The 21672-nt window shown below is 36.4% G+C and overlaps 1 protein-coding gene across 3 annotated transcripts in view; it reads left to right on the forward strand.

Annotated features, from left to right (window-relative positions):
* The window catches only part of ide (insulin-degrading enzyme), a 40058-nt gene that overhangs the window by 14073 nt on the left and 4313 nt on the right, over positions 1-21672 (forward strand). Inside the window, exons 8-25 of one of the 3 annotated variants that reach the window (XM_016679056.1) lie at positions 693-785; positions 1611-1702; positions 2366-2446; positions 3055-3158; positions 4559-4661; positions 4768-4890; positions 6109-6191; positions 9207-9351; positions 12127-12237; positions 12341-12461; positions 13028-13119; positions 13740-13851; positions 14268-14435; positions 15467-15739; positions 16971-17032; positions 17593-17665; positions 17748-17815; positions 18438-19327. In XM_016679056.1, the coding sequence (XP_016534542.1) occupies positions 693-785; positions 1611-1702; positions 2366-2446; positions 3055-3158; positions 4559-4661; positions 4768-4890; positions 6109-6191; positions 9207-9351; positions 12127-12237; positions 12341-12461; positions 13028-13119; positions 13740-13851; positions 14268-14435; positions 15467-15739; positions 16971-17032; positions 17593-17665; positions 17748-17815; positions 18438-18533 (2000 nt within the window). In that variant the 3' untranslated portion in view covers positions 18534-19327. Of the gene's footprint in view, positions 1-692; positions 786-1610; positions 1703-2365; positions 2447-3054; positions 3159-4558; positions 4662-4767; positions 4891-6108; positions 6192-7995; positions 8141-9206; positions 9352-12126; positions 12238-12340; positions 12462-13027; positions 13120-13739; positions 13852-14267; positions 14436-15466; positions 15740-16970; positions 17033-17592; positions 17666-17747; positions 17816-18437; positions 19328-21672 lie in introns of those variants that run through there. The other 2 variants (XM_007566945.2, XM_007566946.2) reach the window with 2 other exon arrangements.

Raw genomic sequence — 21672 nt, forward strand, 5'->3', positions numbered from 1 at the left:
TGTTTTTGATCTTTCAATCTTTTTTTGCTCTTTCAGTCGTTTTATTCTCTTTTGCTCTTTCACTACTGACGAACTTTATTCTAAATCTGTTGAATTTCCTTAAAAGTTGATCTCATTTATATGTTTGATATTTTCATAAACAAAACTTTGACTGAAAATCAGTTTGTCACTTCAGTCGCTTTTAGTTTTCTTATTACCATCTGTTCTCTCTCTTCTCCTCTTCCTCTGTTTCTGCAGCTGAATCACTAACTACCAAATAATCTGATCTGAAGTTGTGTTCGACTCAATCAGACACTGATTTTAAATATATTCCTAAAACCATAAAATCTAAATAAATGCAGGTTGTCTTTGTAAACAGCAACTTTCCTCTTTCATCCTGATTCTGTTTAAACACATTTAACTGATTTAAATCTTCAGTTTCTTACCTGCAGGATGTTTGGAGAGACGAATTCAAAGCTGCAGCTTCTCTGTGTCAGTAAATAAAACTAAAAGTGATAAAACTCTCTGTGTAATCTGATAGTTTACATGTTGGATCGTTTGGTTAACATCTTTACGTAGAAAGTGAAATCAGAAGCGGGAACTCAGACATTCAGCCGACTCAGAACCGAGTTTAAGTCCAGAATAAATGTTTGGTTCTGAGGACGGTGAATGAGTTTCCTGTTTGACTCGAATGAAACGCATTTCCTGTCTAGGCTGGGTGAACACGCTGGTTGGAGGCCAGAAGGAAGGAGCCAAAGGATTCATGTTCTTCATCATCAACGTCGACCTGACGGAGGAGGGGCTCTGTGAGTTTACCTCATCAGACAGAATGTTTTATTATTATATAAAAATATTTTATTTATTTTTAAACATGCATTTAAAAATAAAATATTTCATTTGCCAAATAAAATCTAAAATTGTATTTAATTTTTAAAAAATAAAATACTTTAGTTTTAAATTTTATTTTAAAAAAATTAAACGTTTTATTTTTAAATAAATATTTCAACATAAAATATTTTATAATTTATTTTTTATTGTATTTTTAAATATTCATTGAAAAATAATTATTTAAAAAAAGTTTTTTTTTTAAATAAAATTTTGCTTTTTTATTTTTAAACATTTTTTTATATAAATGATTTACATTAAATAAATATTTATTTTTAAATATATATATTTAAAAGTAAAACAAAACAAGTTTTTTTATTTTATAATAAAATAAAACGTTGGTTCTTTTGGCAGCAGTTCAAAAGGTTTGCAGAGATTGTGTGAAGACTTGCTGACTAGACAATTAATTTATTGAAATAATTATCAACTAATTGAACAACTGGAGTGATCAGACTCTAAAACCTGCTGTTTGCTAAAACAACTCCACACTCAGAGAACTAATTAAAACTGTGCAAGAAATTTAAATATTTTGGATTTAAGATGAAACGACTGTAAATATGTTCACCCAGAACTCCTGAAGTAGCCGTTTTATTTTCACCTAAAAAGTAAAACTGTTTAAAGTCTCCTACTAAACACCTTTTGCCGGTTTAGGCAAAGCGACTAGTGCATAACCTCCGTAGATGTTTGCAGTGTGTCTGATGGGAAGTGGGCGTGTTGGCTGACTGAAGGGTGATTTGTCGCTGCAGTGCATGTCGAGGACATCATCTTCCACATGTTCCAGTACGTCCAGAAGCTTCGCACCGAAGGGCCTCAGGAATGGGTGTTCGACGAATGCAAGGTCGGTTCTGGTTCAGGTCACTCCTGTAGCAGCAGGTCACAACAAACGATGCTTTGAGGCCGTTTGCAAAGAGAAAGATATCCTTCTGCAGCTCTATAGATGTACATCTAGCTCTATCTATAGCTATAGCTGTATGTCTAAAGCTCTCTAGCTCTATATCTATAGCTCCATATCTACAGGTCTACAGCTCTATAGCCTTACAAATCTAGTTCCTCAGCGCTAGCTCTCTCTGTCTACCTAATCTGCACATTTTTTCCTTCCACTTAACTTTCCATTCATATCCTCTGTGAAGAACAATGTTAGTTTGTAACGACCCTTTGAACTGGATAACTGTCAGCAGTTTTACACTTAAATTATTTTTACAACCTTTGAGTTAAAAATACATTTCATGTAAAATTTTATTTTATTTCAATTGTCCTCTGACCTCCGTTGTTTCTCTCTCTTTCTCTCTCTGTCTCTTTCTCTCTCTATCTCTCTTTCTCCCTCTCTCTCTCCGTCTCTCTTTTTCTCTCTCCCTCTCTCTCTCCGTCTCTCTGTCTCTCTTTCTCTCTCTGTCTCTCTCTCTGTCTCTCTTTCTCTCTCTCTCTCCGTCTCTCTCTTTTTCTCTCTCCCTCTCTCTCTCCGTCTCTCTCTGTCTCTCTTTCTCTCTCTCTCTCTCTACAGGATCTTAGTAAAGTCGCCTTCAGGTTTAAGGATAAGGAACGACCTCGCGGTTACACCTCCAAAGTCGCCGGTTTGCTGCATGTAGGTTCTCGTCTGGTCAGGCTGTTTCAAAGGATTAGTGTAACGTCTGCAATGTGTAGCTCTATATAGCTTTAGCTAGAAATGCTAAAGAATTGATCGATCCAACCATTGACCTACGATTATCTGGGATCGAGGAAATCATGTAGATCGTTACTGGAAAAGGCAATAAAAGAAATGAAAACTACTTTTTACAGGCTTGGTATTTATAACATTTACACAATAAATTATACTAATCATGTATAATAAAAAATAGTAAATGTTAGTTATTTGCTTATAAGTTGTAAATGTCTTTTTTTGGCTGTCATTTTTATAAAAATGTAAATGACTTATGAAAAGCTGATTTTTACTTAAAAAAAATCCAAACTTATTTTGTTTAATATAAAATGAAACTATTTTATTTCAAACAGCCATTTTGCATTTGTGGTTCTGAACAGATTTAGCTGGACTGAAGCTAAAAATGGATGTTGGCACAATCAGAATGAGAAATGGTTTTATGAACTTTATATCCCTTATATTTAAGCAAACCAGCCTGTTGAAGTTATAATTCCTCTTTATTTTTCTGGAGTTTTTCTGGTGTTTTTAGCTGAGCCGGTGTGTTTGTGTTGCAGTATTATCCTCTGGAGGAAGTTCTTGCAGCCGAGTATCTTCTGGAGGACTTCAGGCCGGATCTGATTGAGATGGTTCTCGATAAACTGCGGCCGGAAAACGTCAGGTTAGTGTGACAAACCGGTTTCCTAATGAGAACTAATAAAGATTATAAAATTATTTACTTAAAACAAGTGTTTATGTCTTTCTGAAAAGTTACTTGTAAGTTAGTTTTGTGTTATTTCAAGTGTGCAAAGTTACTCAGTAGGTTTTGTTTTTGCAGTGTAAGCACACAGCTATTATCTTAAAGTTCAGTGTATGTGGCCCTCATGATTGGCTACGGCGGGCTGGATTTGGCCTGCGGGCCTCTAGTTTGACACCTGTGCTGAGTTGGTTATCATTTGCAGCTTCAACACCTTTGGAGATGTTTTCCTACAATGAGAACATTTTTTATTTTCTACAAAACTGCTCAATCTCATTCAGGTCAGATGGAGAATTTTATTTATTTTATTTTTTTAATTTGGGACTTTGACTAGGCCATTCTGACACTTTGATCCAGCTTTGATCCAATGCTGTAAGTTTAGGATCTTTGTCCTGCTGATTTTTGAGGCGGCTAAAATGATCGCCACATATTTAAGTTAATCTCTGTCTCCACTGGGGAAATGCACAGACACAGCATGATGCTGCCACCTACAGGCAGGAGGTGCAGTTAATTTTCCTCCAGTTGTGGTTAACTGGAACAAATTCCTCCATATATTTATTATTTCATCATCCTGGTTTGTAGCAAACGGTGAACAGAGCTTCCTGCTAGCATCGAAGAGCAGATCTGTTAGATTTATGAACAATAATTGTCAACACATTTTGGACACCATTCACATAAAAAGTGTGATTTGTATCAGTAAACTGCTCACAGTAACTGCATTTAATCATATTTTCATATGTATTGATATTCTGAATAACTACGGACAGTTTCAGGGGATTTTTAACATCATTAATTGAAATTTATCATAACGATAAATCAAAATTATCTTATCGCGATAAATGATCAACGATGCGATAACTGCCCAACCTTAGTAAAATCTATTATTATTTTTACAGGTGCACTGATTAATCAGGCCCCAATTTCTTTAATTTGTGTGATCATCTGAACATGCACGGTTAAAAATAGTCGACAAAACAACAAAGTTTCCAACTTTAGCGACTTTTCAGACAATAAAATTGGACTCGACACATCAGGCTTTTTAAAGATGAATAATCGACCAGAAAACTACAATCGGTACACTGCTAATTAAAAAATATTTTAAATTACTACAGTCCTAAAGGAGTGACTGGATCTGCTGCTTGTTGGGCTAAAATATTAATTTTTTATTTACAAATTAGGTCAATTGGATGGACTTTCCACATCTTTTATGAAGGAAAATCAGTGAGGAAAATGTGTCATTGCGATATTTCACAGTTTTCCTAAAGTTTTTTCTGTTCTTACTCTATTCTATCCTGATCTTTTTCTTATATTTTAACTTTTTCCAGAGTTGCAGTGGTGTCGAAGTCCTTCGAAGGCCAGACGGACCGAACCGAGGAGTGGTACGGCACGCAGTACAAGCAGGAAGCCATTTCTGAAGAAAGCATCCAGGTGCACAGAGTCGGTCGAACTGAATCGGTTCCGGTTCTCCTGCCGGTTCAGGAATATCAGTATCAAAGGATTCTGCTGGTCAGTGTTTCGTCTTTTTTTGTTTTAGAACTGGGCAAATGCAGACCTGAACGGCAAGTTCAAGTTGCCGATGAGAAACGAGTTCATCCCAACCAACTTTGAGATTTACCCTCTGGAGAAAGACCCTCCGTCGGTTCCGACTTTAATCAAGGTGAGGCGCCGTCATTCAATATGCAAATTATTGATTAGTTAAAGTTGATTGGTCTTATAGATGTAAACAGACATTTTCTTACAAACCTGAGTTTGTTCTTGAAGAAAGAAGGCCGACCGTCTTTGCTATATATTTAATTAAAAAGACATTAAATTTTCATGTTGTTAAATACTGACTGAATAAACAGAACGTTGTGGTTTTCTCACATTACTAAGATACATTTATAAAGTATAATAAAACAGGAAACTCTTAGGTTGCTGAATTTAAAACAATAAAATATGAAAATAATACAGTATGTGAATTATCCCATAAAAAGAAATGTTCACACAGTATCAATACTCTGGAAGAAAAGTTAAAACTAAAACATCAAAATCAACCTTCCTTACTGGCGTCATGTTTTTCCATAATATTTTTCTGTATTATTCTTTCTGCTTTTCTGTTGTCATCAAATCCTTGCCTTTGTAGCACATGAATAATTTTTAAATGAGAAATTGACGCTGCCATTAAGGTGAAACTTGTATTTCAAAACAGAACCGCATAAAGTGCATTTTTCGTCCCAGTATGGACTCTATTTGGACCATTTCTCTTTGTCTTTTCGGTAAGGGCGCCATCTTTATTTCTGTATCAGCTGGTTGCGTTTTAGGATCATCAGTGGCGCCCTCTGCTGGATGGAGGTCAAACTACAACACTAAAAGACGGGTCCAAGTCGAAACGTTTTTCCGTGAGGCCCAAAATCATTGAGTTGAAAGGACTTTGGGACCAAAAAACGTATATTAAGACAAACTTTTTGTGCCTTTTTTATTTTATCTGGTAAAAAATGAAGATGCAAAACATAAATGTTAGTATGATTGCAAATATTAAACTTTTTGGGGTTGATTATTTTCTTATTTGGTCTGAATGCTTGAGTATAATTAGGCCGATGTTCGTGATTCTAGTTCCTACACAACTAAGTTTTTGTTTTTTTTTGTACTTTATTCTTTTTAAGAAGATGTCATTTATCTGTTCATTTAATCGACAGTTAATCATAGGTTAATTGTTTGCATCCGTAGTCGTAAACATTCACAGCCTACATTGGATTAACTTTAATCATTTTGATGCAGATTTCTTTTATTTTTCTTTAGAATCTTCAGTTTAAACTTTGAAGGTTTAATTTAGCAGAATGATAATTGAGTGAAAATAAAACTAATAATCATGTGTTTTGTGTGGGGTTTTTTTCAGGACACTGCAATGAGCAAGGTGTGGTTTAAACAAGACGACAAATTCTTCCTCCCAAAGGCCTGCCTGAACTTTGAGTTCTTTAGGTTTGTTTTTAATACTTTTTACAAGGATTTCAGGTTTTAGAGCGACTTTGGCTTCTTATTCTGATTTTTGTGACATCATCCCAGCTTTAACTGGCATAAATCCTGTACAGTTCAACTGAAAACAAACCAATCTGTCAGAGAGAAAAAGTAGAACTGAAAGAACCTGAATACAGGAGAGTTTAACCAACACTTTGAAAGAGAAGAAAGATGTTCAAATCATCTCTTCCATCGATTATAAAGGGAAAAGATAATATCCCCTACTCCAGCATCTCCATCTGCTCAGGTTTATAACCAAACAGAATTAAAGAGAAGTGGCAAAAGCAAATGAGGCGGATTAGCAGAGCTTTCTAACAAGTGATGATGTCATCCAAGACATGTTGGTGTGAAATATCTAACTTGCTTGGATGTTGAACTGTTAGCATGTCGTCAGACAGATAAACAGGAACAGTCTCAAGTCAGAGGCCTCTTCAGAGTTGATGGAAGACTGACTGCTACTGGAGAATCTTCCTGCCTGCAACTCTTTAAAGATATTGGATTTTTTTCCTTCTCCTGACTGATACTTTTGAGATCTTGTGATCCGTTTTGCCAAACTATTGCCAACGGATGCAGGTTATCACAGGACAGTTGCGTATTATTTCAGTTTAATCAGGGCGAATGTGAACTCAAGAAGTCTAAACATTTAAATAAAATTTGATTTATTTTTATTTTCTGCACATAAAGGAGCGCTCTGTTTTTGCAGCTTCTCTGTTTTATTTAATATTTTTCTCCTTTTCTCAGTTGAATTGTACAGGAAATTAAAAGGTTAATTTTTTTAACACCACAAAACATGAACAAAATGTTAAGTTTTTTTAATTATTGGTTTTTATAGCTGCTTTTTCTTTTTTTTTAATTCTCAAGTTAAATAATTCCAGATTATTAACTTAAATGCAGCATCCTAATGTTGGAGAAAAGTAGGGATATTGTTCACTGGATTCAGTTTAGAGGAATCTGCTGACACAGCCCTGATAATGGAGACGACAAACTGCCGCTTTACAGCAGGGGTGTCTTTTTATTAAATCAGTCTATTTAATGAAAGACTGATTTTATGCAATTCAGAAATTATACAGATTTGGTCTGTAGATGCAAATGGAGACTTTTAATTTATAGTCAGGGCAAAAATCGTTAATTTCTTATACAGGAAAATGTAAAACACAAAGTGTTCATCTTTTTATAACCAATGTTTTAGCAAAAGGTAAAACTGAGTTTATCCAGAGACTTTTACTAAAAAGTCTACTTTGCTTCACCTAAATCAGCTTCCGTTCTTTTTTTAAACTTGGATAAATATAGTAAACATTTGAGATAAAGTGACCCAAATTATGTCCTTATTACTGAAAATAAATGTATTCAATCAAGCCCAAAAAACGGAAACAAAATGTATTTATTTTAATACAGCAAACATGCAGAATTAAAGTAGTAGTAAGCAGTAAGTCTATGTAAAAAAAAAAAAAAAAACTTGGAAATTAAAATGTCAAGTTGTCTTTTGAAAAATCTTTTAGAAAATTCAAAGTTTTCTAATAAATTTCTGAGATTAATCACAAAGTGTTTTAATTTTTTGCAGAAATTTACTCATTTTATTTTATTTAAAGAGGCCCTAATGTAAAAATCCCTTTCAGGTTTTGGATCTGCAGTAGACATCCGGCTACTTTATTTGCTTGATTTTAGGTTGTGTTTTGAGTCTATAACACACGTGGTAAAAAGTTTGGACACCCCTGCTGCAGTGGAACTGTCTGCATGTAATGTTTGATCGCTGTAATTTTTTCTGCAGCCCGTTTGCATACGTGGACCCATTGCATTGTAACATGGCGTATTTGTACCTGGAGCTCCTCAAGGACTCCCTCAACGAGTATGCATATGCAGCCGAGCTAGCAGGCTTGAACTATGACCTCCAAAATACCGTCTATGGGATGTATGTAAGTATGCAGACCCCCCCTCCCGCCTCCCGTCGCATCCTAGACTCCATGTTCCCGCCGTCACTCCCTTATTCACCGTTAGACTGGCTCAACCTGTCCTGGGTTCACAGGTGATGATGATGGTGATTTGACCTTTTTTTTGTTGTTCCTGTGAGGAAAAACGACGCAGCACCAGGACGACCCCCTGGTGTCGTCATTTGAAAAACTTTATCTTCTTCCTAAACAAATTAGCATAAAAGTTAAGACTTTTACTGCAAGAAATAACTAAATTTTGCCAAGTTTTTGGTGTCGTTTCTTCTGAAAATATTTTGCTACACTTAAAATGAGACTTGACTAACTTATAAGTAACTTTTCAGAAACATTCAAGAGTTTAAGTCAATAATTCCTTAATATTGATGAAAAAGTTCCAGTTTCTTTCAGTCAACTGCCATTGCGCCGTTACCTAGCAACGCCCGCCAAGCCCAGCCTGTCGCCTAGCAACCCAGTTCTGGTTCCACTGGCAGATTATTTCACTTATATGAGAAAAAAAAATTTATTACAAGAGAAATAATCTGCAAATGACCTCATACTTTTTCTGCAATTTTAAGGAATTGTTGACTTAAAACCAGTTGTTATTTCTTCCTGAAAAGTTATTTGTAAGTTAGTTTTGTCTTATTTCAAGTGTACTAGAAACATGGACCAGAATTACTTGGTAAGGTTTTGTGTTTTCGCAGCGTTCATTTAGGATTCCTGACGCCTGAAAGCGATTTATTCACACATGCCTTCCAACCCAGGCTTGGTCCGTCTGGCCTCTGTCTTCCTTCATCTGTGCTTTTGCATCGCTTATCAACCACATCATTTTAAACACAATCTGATGAGACGAGTTTTCCCTTTGCGACAGAAAGCTGGTCATCTGGCTGCATATACATACTCAGTTCCTTGGTTAAATCATTCTTCCCTTCTTTTTGTTTTTGTTTTGTTTCTTATATTTTTTGGTCCAATCTCTCTACCCTCCATTCCTCCCAAATAAAAAAAATATATATTTTTTTGCTTTTTCCCTTTTTGCTTTTTTCTCCTCTTCCATTAGTCGCTACCTTTATACAGATCCTGTGCACTGCAACATGACCTACTTGTTTCTGAGGTTACTGAAGGATAATTTAAGAGAGTATGCATATCCAGCCCACCTGGCCGGGCTTGTCTATGACATATCCGCAGTGATGAATGCCCTCACCGTAAGTAAGCTGTTTGGAGTGTGTGGGCTGGTTCAGAGGTTGCCTCTGAGGGGTTTAACAAAACGCAAATGGCTTGGTTTTCTACACAGGTTTTAATTGACATGTTCCTTAGCCTGCACATGAGTTACAGCTGAACCTGGTATTTACAGACATCAGAGACGTTTCTGCTGTTTTGGGGTCAGTTGGGATTACCCGGAATATAATTGGTCCAGAATAATAAATTTAGAAGTTTACACACATTCATGTTAACGTTTGGGAAGGCTGAACTGATGTCATGACTTTATAAGAATCTAATTTTAGTTAAATGAAGGCAACATTTATTATTTTGTGTTTTAAATTGACCAAAGATAAATCCATGGATGAGTTTCTCTAGATTTTGCAGGGAAATTAGTTTTTTAATCCTGGAAATGATCTTCAGGTGCCAAAAGACTGACTGTGTAACCGTCTTTATGCGTCTCTGAAGGTCCAAACCCAGATTTTGGGCCTGATCACCAGTTTCTAAATGTAATAAATGAAGCTGTGTTGTGACTCGATGTTGTGGTGAAAATCTACAAACTGTTCAGGAATTAGACGGTTCTGTGATTAACATGTTTTGGTAGGAAATGTGAAAATCAACCTTGATTCAAGAGCAAAACATTTTGTGAAGAGAGTGTCATTTTCTACAGTTTCCCTACTAGCAGCGACGGTAATGCCACTCAGAGAGGAAGAAGCCATTGCTGCAAAGCAACATCAGGTTTTCTGCGGATTCTTAAATTCCCGTTTCTAAAATTCATTAGAAAATATCAAGATGGCCTTAAATACGTTAAATAAGGTCTTAAATATGACTATTTATTGTTGAATGCTCTGTAGTTTATTTTTCTTGGACTTTTTTAGCAGGCAAAAGTTTGAGTTTCATACAGAAGTCTTATGCTCTGACTGTAGACAGTTGAGGCTAGTGCTAACTAGCTGCTAATAAACCCTTTCTTGCTAACTAGCAGCTAGAGAACATTATATGGAAATCTAGAGACATCAGCTGGGCAATGCTACTAAATATGAACATAATGTCGATAATTCTCTAAATTTGTAGGTAAACCTTTCTGACCCAGAATGGTGGAAATGATGGTGTGGAAAAAGTAACATTTCTATAATTACTGTGTTTGTAAATATCTGGTTTCAACTGTAAATTATTTGTTTTTCAATAAGTAGTATTTGATTTAAAATGTAGACAAGCATGGGATGACAGTGGAGAGAAACTTCTGACCCACTGGGGTCCGAAAGAGACAAAATAATTCAGGAACAAACAAGAAAACCAAAGGAACTGTTAACGAGGAAAATGACTTTATGACGCAGCGAAACAGAACCATGGAAGCAAGATTAACAGAGAATGTAAAATAATTAGTTCCTGCAGAGGAAGAAATGAGAAAATTAAAGTCAGTAATAACCATTTCTTCCTGTTGAAACTTTGGAAACAGATTGAAACTATTTGAACTTAATGATTATTGTAAGTTAAAATTTTAGCTTCTTCTGCTCGGAAATGTTTTGGAAAAACATCAAACTGTAAAATTAGAGAGAAACGTAATCAAAGCAGAGCTATTTTTATTTGTTTCCTCTAACATGCCAACATCTTGACTTATACGAAATATTTTTTACTTATTTGAGAAACGTATGTGATGTAAAAATATAAGGAACTGTCACAATAAGAGGTGGACTGTGTTGGTAAAAATTAACTTTTTCAACTGGTTCAGAAACTGATTATTAATTTTAAATCCATAATCACCCAGAGCATCTTGGATAAATCTCCTGGGATTGGGATTGGGTTTCTTGGTGATGGATTATTGATAAAACTTTGACTCCATTTTCTGGGCATTTTGCATGCGTGTTTGTGTGTTTTTATTTTTTTGCTCTCTGCTTCCCTGCTTTCCTCTCTAACGTTCTGCTCCATCCTAACGAGCGTCCGTCGGCTTCCTGTGAATTTATGACCGCTGTCCCAGCCGCTGCCTGGCGGTGAGATTTTTTATAATCGCTTTGCGTCAGCAGCTGGAGGTCAGCAGAGTTGGGATGCGTTACCTTTACCAGGTGTCACCACCGGGGGCGCTGTGGCGGCAGCGCCATGAAGGAAATGCACTTCGGACAGATTTTAGTTTCAAATCCTGATTCATTGTTTGTTTTAGATTATGTCTCAATTGGAACAGAAACATTGATACTGATGTCATCAATATGTTCCAGTTTGTATCAGATTATTTAACATTAACCAGTGCAGAAATGTTTAATTAATGTTTAATTTTCTTGATGCAGATTAATTAATGTACTTTAAACAAAAAACAAAATACTGCTTTTCTTTCTGCTTTTTTCTTTCTTTTCCTTCCTTCCTTCCTTTCTTCATCATTTTTTCTTTATTTCTTCATAACTTTTTTTTCCTTTCTGTTCCATTTTTGCTTCCTTTATTTGTATCCATTTTGCTTTACTTTCTTTGTCCCTTTTTCTTCCTTCTTTCCTTTGTAACTTTTTTATCCCTTTGTTTTTATCCTTTCTTTTTTTCCTTCCTCACAAATTCCTCTCATTTCTCTTTGACTAGAAGTTTAGAAAGTTCATGTTTTCTTTAAATTTGGGCTGAAAACCCAACCCCTCGTCTCTTCCTCTGGTCAATCCTCCTCCGTCGTTCAGGACACATCGGTCATAAATTCACGCTCAGGTTTGAGCCGATGTGAAAATGTGCTAAAACCTTCAGCTTTCCTGCTCTTTAAACTGAGAGATTGTCTTTCTGGACTTCCTGTTTCCTGCTGCCGTTCGCTGCAGCTTTCGGTCAAAGGTTACAACGACAAGCAGCACATCCTGCTGAAGAAGATCATCGAGAAGATGGCGACCTTCGAGATCGACGAGAAGCGTTTTGACATCATCAAAGAGGCGGTAAGTTTTAATACTCAGTTTATTAGACATTTAGTCTGTTTTTTTTGTTGTTGTTTTTTTTTTGCCTCCATTTTGCGTGATTTTTCTTTTCTTTTCTTTCCAGTACATGAGATCTTTGAACAACTTCAGAGCCGAGCAGCCGCACCAGCACGCCATGTACTACCTGCGCCTACTGATGACTGAGGTCGGGTGGACCAAAGACGAGCTCAGAGAGTCGCTCGATGGTGGGTCACTTCCTGTATTTCTGTTTACTCCCATTTAAAGGGACAGTGTCATGTAAAATGGACTTTAGGAGCTTTACACAGTAACGTTATTCTCTCATCGAAAACATTCCTGGAGTGTCGCTTTGATTCTTTCATGCATGTTTGAGAAATCATTTAATCTCCATGGCAACCATTCAGCTGAGCAAAACGCCTGGGTGGACGTAGCTCCGCCTCCTGAGTGGGGGAAACTTCTCCTCCACTCAGCTCCTTCAAACTAGCCAGCAGCAATTAGTAAACACCAGGTGGAGCTGCTGAGCTCATTATAGGAGCTACTACCTTTTGTTTTTTTAGTTTCTAGTAAAAATGTTGAAGGGTCAATAGGAGAGCCATGTTATGATGACTTCCTGGAGGCGGAGTTTCAGAAAGACCAGGAGCTTCTTAAAGAGACAGAGACCCAATTTCAAAACATTAAATTCTATAAAATATTTCCAAAGGGGCGCTGGAAAAGTTTTTAGACTTACCTTGAAAATGGTTGAATTTAAAACTTTGAGTTGCTCTGTGATTGATTACTAATGTCTGTGTTCCAGACGTAACTCTCCCCCGCCTCAGGGCGTTCATACCTGAGCTGTTGTCACGGTTACACATCGAGGCTCTGCTCCATGGCAACATCACCAAGGAGGTTTGTTCAGTTTTACTTTGGGAAAATTAATTTTGTTTCCTTGAAACCAGTTCTTGTTTCCTGACACACAGTTGATTGACGAATGATAATTCTGTCAGTAATAATACTGTGTACTTTATATGTGTTTATAAAGGAAATACAAAACTACTATTACATATTACTACTACTAATAATAATAATAAATGAAAATAATAAAACATTAAAAATAAAATAATTAATAATAATGGAAACAAAATAATAAAAACAATGGAAAAATGATAATGGGAATTGATGATCAAATAAAATAATGAAAATAATTTTCAAAATAATGATGATTAAAATAATGAGGATCATCTTGAAAATAAGGAGATAATTGCTACGATTGATCTATTATTACTACTATCAGTAGTAAATAGTTTTATTTGTTTTCTTTGTTCTTTTTTTTGCACTTTCCTATAAACCTTTTGTCTGTGACATTTTCTCACCTTTCAGCTTTTTACCTGAGAAAGCCATAAATGCTTATAAATATCCTAGAAAAGTCACAAATCAAAAATAATGACATTAAAGGAGGATAAATTAACGCCTCCTCTGTGATTTAACTTTAACAGAATATTTTTCCTGTGTTTTGTTTTTTTCCCCAGTCTGCTCTCGGCATGATGCAGATGGTGGAGGACACGCTCATTGAGCACGCTCACACCAAGCCCCTCCTCCCGAGCCAGCTGATTCGCTACAGGGAGGTGCAGGTCCCGGACGGTAGGTCGGCCTCCGCTCAACGTCGCCATGGTGACGCCGTGGCGCGTTTAAAGATCTGATTAAACTCGGTTCGGCCCAGAGGGACATGAGAGGATGTCAACCGGGTCACCGGGTCGGATCCGTATTGAATCAGGGAAATTCAACCAGAGGCAGAAAGCAGAAAATTCACAAACCTCTGAATTTTATCAATTTAGTTTTTAGTTAAGTAGCGCTGAAACGATTAACAGGATTAATCAAGATCAATCAATTGTATGTATGTAGATTTTAAAAAGTTCAACGCTAAGTATTTTTAAAGTACATTGAATTAGTAACCAAGTAAGTTTTTGAGGAAATGTTTGGATGTCATATTCAATGAAAAGTGAGCAGAACTGTAAGTATTAGCTTTATAAGTGTGTTTGTCTCATGTTTTCTCTCAGGTGGCTGGTATGTTTACCAGCAGAGAAACGAAGTTCACAACCACTGCGGCATCGAGATCTACTACCAGACGGACATGCAGACCACCAACGACAACATGCTGCTGGAGCTGTTCTGCCAGATCATCTCTGAGCCCTGCTTCAACACGCTGAGGACCAAAGAGCAGCTGGGTCAGCTCCCCTCACGTCCACCAGTGGACACGAGAAACGTTCATTTAAACACCACCTAACTCTGATTAAATACTCTGTTTAATCAAATTAATCGCGATTAATCAATTGTCAAAATTATCAACTAATTTAGTAATCAATTAATCATGAACTGGAGCATACAAACTTGAAAAATGCAGTTTGCTGAAAGAACAACTCGCTCAGCATCATAATTAAGCCAAAACTGTAGAAATATATATATTTTACATTAAACTAAATAAAAATAAAAACTCCATCATATTCCACCTCAGGTTACAGTTTTAGCTTGAATCCTAATGAACATTTAATACTAAAACTGGAAAACACTTTAAATATCCAAAATAGAGCAGAAACTACAAATAAAAGGAACTATGAAGTTTCTGTAAATTAAACTGTCCTCGTTGAGACCAAAACACCAAACTGGAGATTTTTGTTATCCAGATTTTTTTTTTTGTTTGGTGGAAAAATGCAAAAACACAAAATTTTACAGAGTCAGTATCTTAGTAAACTTGAAATAAGACAAAGCTGATTTTTCAGTAACTTTCCAGCGATAAACAGGAGCTTTTTGTAAGTAAATAATTCCTTAATATTGATTAACAAGTATTGGTTCCAGTGGCAGATTAGTTCACTTATTAAAATACATTTTTCTCTTGTTTTAAGTGAAATAATCTGCCGTGGAACTAGAACTCGGTTGCTAAGCAACGGCCTGGGCTTGGCTGGCGTTGCTAGGAAACTGCGCTGGGACAGTTGACTGAACTTTTCCCTCAATATTAATGGCACTACTAACCTGAAACAAGCTGTAAAGTTACTTATAAGTTAGTTTTGTCTTATTTCAAGTGTAATAAAATATTTTCTTTAGAAACTAGACCAAAAGTATTTCACAAATAAATGGCACAAATGGAAATTATTGAGCTCATTTTAAGTTATAATGTGATTATTAATTGATTTATTGCTTGTAGTCATAGCTAATCCACACGACCCCCAAAATAACCCTCAAACTCCGGCTGCCCTCTAAGGCTACATCGTGTTCAGCGGGCCCCGCCGAGCCAACGGGGTCCAGGGCCTGCGCTTCATCATCCAGTCGGAGAAGGCCCCCCATTACCTGGAGAGCCGGGTGGAGGCGTTCCTGCGCACCATGGAGAAGGCGCTGGAGGACATGAGCGAGGAGGCCTTCCAGAAGCACATCCAGGCCCTGGCCATCCGCCGCCTGGACAAACCCAAGAAGCTGTCCGCCGAGTGCGCCAAGTACTGGGGCGAGATCATCTCCCAGCAGTACAACTTCGACAGAGGTAATGAAAAGCTGCACCGAATTCAGCTTTTAGTCCTTCTTAGACTTGGCTAACAATAGAAAATGTTTTGAATCAAAGTGACCCAAATCCTCTCTTTCCTGAAGATGAATTTATTCAGTCGAGCCCAAATGAAACCCAAACTAGATGCAAAATTAACCCTTTCATGCATGAATTGATCCTTTGTGTCAGGATATTTTAAAACATTTTTTTATTTCCTTAAGGCATAAAAATGTAGATAAAAATTTTTGTAAAAAAAAAAAGGTTTTTTTTTTCTTTTTAGGTGATCAACTGTAATTTTCTCCAAATACAAAGTTATTTGAAAAATCCATCAGTAGTACTGTTCTTTAGGGGTTATCTGATGTCACAATATTATTTTTTTACCTGCAAGAGTCGTCTACAGTAGAAGGAAGGACCGGGTCGCTTGGCGACGCTTTTTTGTCGTCGGCCATATTGGATTTAACAAAAATAATTTTTTGCATTTGCAGCGGATGGCCAGTAGTTGATAGTGGATTTTATGATCCATTAGTGTCCACTTCAGTGGTCTGTGTGCATTTATAACATAAAAATCCACAAGCACAAGAAAATGGCTTTTTGACTGCTGTCCACTGCAGTGACCACTATGCATGAAAGGGTTAAAGTAGTTGTAAGTAGTAGAAAAAAACAATAAAATTTGCTAGAAAATTTTGTTTTTAGATTAATATTTTACATTCTCTACAAAAAATTCAGAAATTTCTAAATTTCAAATGTATAAAATTTCTTTTGAAAATTTATCTCGAAAATGTCAGTTTTCTAGGAAATGGTGAGAAAAGTTGCTAGGAAAAAAAAAAAGTTTTAGACTAAAATTTTCCACAAAAAACAGTGGAAATTTCAAATGTCAAATTTTGTAGAATTTTTTTTCTACAAAATTTCTGAGTTTTTGGTGGAAATTTACTAGTTTGTTCTTTTTTCTATCTACAAAGTCCAGAATCAGGCTGAAGACAAACGAACGTCACACATCTCAGATTCTTATTTAGTTTAAAAAAGAAAAAAACATTTTGTGCAGTAGTGTATTTATCATATAAAACCACTAAAAAACATGAAAGTTTTTGTTTTTAATGTGTTTTAACTGAGTTTTCATGACTCAGTTAAAACAGTCACACTGTTGGATAAACAGTTTTTCTGCAGGTTTGCTGCTTTATGCAGTTCTAAATGCTTCAAGCTAATTATGTTTAAACTTCTGTTTGCCTTTCAGATAACATTGAAGTTGCTCATCTGAAGACATTGACTAAAGAAAACATAATGCAGTTTTACAGAGTGAGTAACATAATTGGTTTAAATTTAAACTCAGGCATTTTAAACCAGAGAGGGAAATAAATCCTTCAAGCACTTTTTACACTTCTGTATTTACCCTAGTTTAGGTCTTTATTTACTGTTATTTGTATATATATATATATATATATATGTATGTATATGTATGTTCATTTAAATGCTTATTTTACGTGATCTACAACTTGTTCAGCAGAACAAGTTGTAGATCTGTCGCTTGAAAAACATTTAAAATAAATTATTTATAAATGGATAAACTCCACGCAGTGACGGCTCCAGAAAATTTAATTTCACCAGTAAAGTGTTAATCACTCATTTTCTCAGTGATTACACTCTAAAACAGAGTAGAATCACTAAAGGTTATTTTAAAAAGAAAAAATCAACTAAATAGTTAAGCTGTAACTGAAAATTATTTGACAGTGGTTTCACTTTATGTTGGCAAATTTATCCCAAATCAGTTCAAACTGAATTTTCCGTATTTTTTTCAGTAATTTTATATATGCATTTAATGTTTTTTGTAATTAAAAAAGTTGATGCTCTGTTTGCAGGAGCGGCTCACAGTGGAAGCTGCAAAGAGACACAAAGTGTCCGTTCACGTTCTGTCCAGAGAGATGGACTCCTGTGAGTCTCTGGAGGATTTCCTGCTTTTCTTTTCCATCCCTGTCGGCTTCGGTCGCCTTGACGTTTCGTTTCTGTGCAACAGGTCCGATAGTCGGAGAGTTTCCTGCCCAGAACGACGTCAACCTGGCCCCCGCTCCGTCCCTGCCTCAGGTAAACACCACCTCTGGTTCTCAGAGAATGACTTTTATTTTTCCACTGAAAATAAAACAGACTAACCTTTTCTGGATCCAGGCTAATTAGAATTAGCAAAATTATTTCTATTAGCTAAATACCAAAAAACTCTGACAACATTTTTTATTTATTTATTTTTTTGCGTGTAACTTTCTATATTAATCAAATTCCAGTCCGTTTGTCTGGAAAGTCTGTTTCGTTTGGGGAGGTATGAAAGCAGGAAGTGGACTACGACGCAGGGCATTCTGGGTAAATGAAACCAAAAAAACGCAAAGGTTTAGCGGTAGAAATGAATCGTGGTATTTTACAAACGACAAGAGAAATCCTACAACCGCTAAAATCTGACACCACTACGTTTTTGCTTACATTTCGTGAAGAAGAAAGTTGCACTCGGTGTCTTTCAGAGGTTTTCATGTCGTTTCCTTCAGTGGTTTTTGGTGCAGCGCCCCCACAGGGCAGGAGGGGAATAAGTTTGTCTAAAAATGTAACAAAAGTTGAATAAAATCTACCGGACTATCAGGTGTGAAAACAACCTTAAGCTATTTTTATTTCTGTTCCCACATCAAACGTTTTTTTTTTGTTTTGTTTTTCTTCTTTTCAGCCGACGTTGATTCAGGACATGACGGAGTTCAAGAGGAGCCTGCCGCTGTTCCCGCTGGTGAAGCCTCACATCAACTTCATGGCCGCCAAACTGTGAGCGAGGCCGAAGAAGCTTCGCCTTCCTGAGGTTCCCCTGACCGTGTGTGTGTGGAATGTGTGCAGGCGACACGCCAATGCACTGGAAGATGGAGAAGAGATGCTCAGTAAGCGAAGTACCCCCAAAGTTAGCTGTGGTCGTTTTTTTAAACTAGCTGTGACAACCATAGCGGTCTCACCTCACTCTCACGCTGCAGCGCTCCGTAGGCGAAGTAGAACCACGTTAACCAGAAACTTTATGCAGGAGCTTCACTTCACCACTAGGGGGTGCTTCCCAGTCCAAGTCAGTAGCTCTACCTACCAAGGCACTCCGACGTTTTATTCAAATGTACGCATTTTACGAAGCCTTATTCTGTAGTTTTTAAAGCTTGCTTGGTGAGGGAGTTTTATCTGTTGGCGCCCTCTGAGGAGACCTGAGTGAAGTCGGCACTGCAACTCAAATCCAACTAAATTGGCCTCAAACGTTTGTGCTGCCATCGTTTCAAAGATATTAGTAAATATTTACAAAATCTCTTTTCCACTGTAAGTTATAAAATTTGGACATCAGAGATCAGCTTGCTCCTCCTTACATTTGAACAAAAGTTATGTAAAATACAGTTTTTATGTTTCTGCTGCTAACATTTTTTGTGCTGCTTTCATTTTAAATGAATGTTTCCAGAGGTCAAAGGTTAATGGATCCCACCACCACATAAATTACAGTTCAGAATCTCTTTTCAGCTGCAATTTATGTAATTTGTAAATTTTTTAAAGTCTCCAGACTCAACTGGATCCTCTCTTCACATTAAAATCAAAAATTTTAAAAATGTTACTTTTGTGCTGCTTTCATTTTGAAGATATTGTTTCCAGAGGTCAAGGGTCAACCTGAACCTACATGTACAACATTAAATTAAATTAAATGAATCAACTGTGCTACATTTACACAGCAAAAATGTTCAAAGATTTTTGTGGAGGTATAATCTTAAAAGTTTCCTGATGGCAGATCAACTTGATCTTCCTCCCATTTTTACAACTCAAACAAAATGTATATAATTTTAATGTTTGTGCTGCAAAAAGTTTCATTTGTGCCGTTATGATTTTTAAAATATTTTAAAAAAAAAATGTTTCCAGAGGTCACTTTGCTCCCAGCCGCCCAAAACTGATGTGTTTGATGCATTTTTAAAAACATTTCTGCTGGTTTGTGCAGCAACAATTTTAAAGCTGCTAATGTTTCAAAGGTCAAAGGTTAGCCACAAAGTTAATTATTTTTTATTTGTGCTGCAGAAATTGTGCTGCTATTATTAAGATTTGAAAAAAAGGTTTCCAGAGGATATGCGCCACTCCCCACATTTACAAAATATTAATTGTGCTGTTTGTGCTGCAAAATGTTTAATTTGTGCTGCTATAATTCTTAAGACTGTAAAACAAGTTTCCAGAGATCAATCTGCCCTCCATCACATTGACAAAAATAACATCGATAAATTGGTTTTTGTTTGTGCAGCTAAACATTTTTGCAGCACACCACCTAACCGGCACAAAATTAGATTTTTGTAAATGTTGTGGCGCTCTTTGACCTCTGACCTCTGGAAACATCTTTTAAATGACAGCAGCACAAACGTTTGACACCAACTTCATTTGATTTTGTAAACGTGAGGAAGGGCGACTTAGTTGACCTTTGACCTCTGGAAATGTAATCTTTTAAAACAATAGCAGCACAAACCAAAATGTTTGACTCGAGTTTCATCAGATTTTTTTTTTTTAAGGCCGGCCGACTCCTCTCAGGTTTTGCGGAGCCGTTTTTAGCCGCTCAATCATGCGTCGTTTTTAGGGTTTTATGATTGAAACACCTCAGGGGTAAATCCATGCTGTCTCTTTTTTTAAAAACACGTTTAGTCGCAAACCCCGAGACGTTTCCATGGCGATCCCTGCACTGTGCGTCCGTTGGTGTGTGCGTGCGCCTTTACGTCGGTCAACTCATGCATTTTTCTTCCCTTTCTTTCCAAACGCGTCACTTTGATGTCAGACGGAGCTGAAAGTAAACGGCTCTGGTTTTAAGAAGTATTTCCTGAAAAATATGCACTTCTCTCACCAAGCAATAAACGCGATTGTTGAAGGTGAGAGCGGCGTCTCTCTCTCTCTCTCTCTCAGGTGCTTGCTGCACTTTGTCCCGACTTTATTTTTTATTTCTTGGTTTCAGTCAGCGCTTCGTCCAGGATTAAATGAGCTTTGAATGTTTTTGACTGTTCTGCATCAAATCTTCGACATTTCACTTCGTCTCAAATTATTTTGTTCCTTCGTGGTCGAACCCAAAGATGGCGGCGGCAGCAGATTTCAGCGCAGCAGAGGAAAATATTAATGACATTACATATCAGGCTTGGGCAGTAGGGGCACATTGTGAAGTATTTAGAGTGGTTTCTACTTAGATGTTTTTGAATGTCAACGCTCGGCTCTGATTGGCTGGTTGGGTTTCCGGGCAGATAATTTTAGGTTTGAAGATTTAATGTTTTTTTTTTTGTGTGTGTGTGTTTCTAAATAATTAATAAACAAGTGAATGGCAAAACCGCTGCACTCGATTTCCTCATTTGCAAAAATACATTTATTCACAGATATGATACGGTACAGCTCCACAGGTCAAAGTTCACAACATTTTATTTTGTTTGTTTTTGGCAGAGACTTCATGATAAATGTAGTGAGAAGCTGTAGTTTGCAGGCAGTTTGACATAATTATTTCAAAACCAGAAACTAACAGAGCTGAAATATTTCAAGAGTTTTTGTGGAGTAAATGTTTTCCAGGTTGTGATAAAAGCTGGTCACTTTTGGGTGTAGCATCTGACTTTTTCCTTCCACTAAACTTTCCACTAATGTTTGGCTATCAGAATAGAAAGAGCTAACTGCTTTAGAAATTACTTTTATTTTTTGGCTGGATAATTGTTTTCTTTATTAAAATCCAAATTTTCCAAACTTTAGAATGTAGATTTAGAATTACTGAAAATTCAATTTTTCATTCCAGAGACATGAAACTTTAACAAAAAAATTTCTTAGTTTTTCCTGAAAACGCATTAAAAACAGGTTTAAGATAATTTGTCTGTTTGCGTAATGGTTATTTTTACTACTAAAGTGATTAAACAGTCCAGCTTTCACCCTCAGTTAATTTGCTTTTATAA

The sequence above is a fragment of the Poecilia formosa genome, unplaced genomic scaffold (assembly GCF_000485575.1).
Source record: "Poecilia formosa unplaced genomic scaffold, Poecilia_formosa-5.1.2 Scaffold201, whole genome shotgun sequence".
Classification (NCBI taxonomy): Eukaryota; Metazoa; Chordata; class Actinopteri; order Cyprinodontiformes; family Poeciliidae; genus Poecilia; species Poecilia formosa.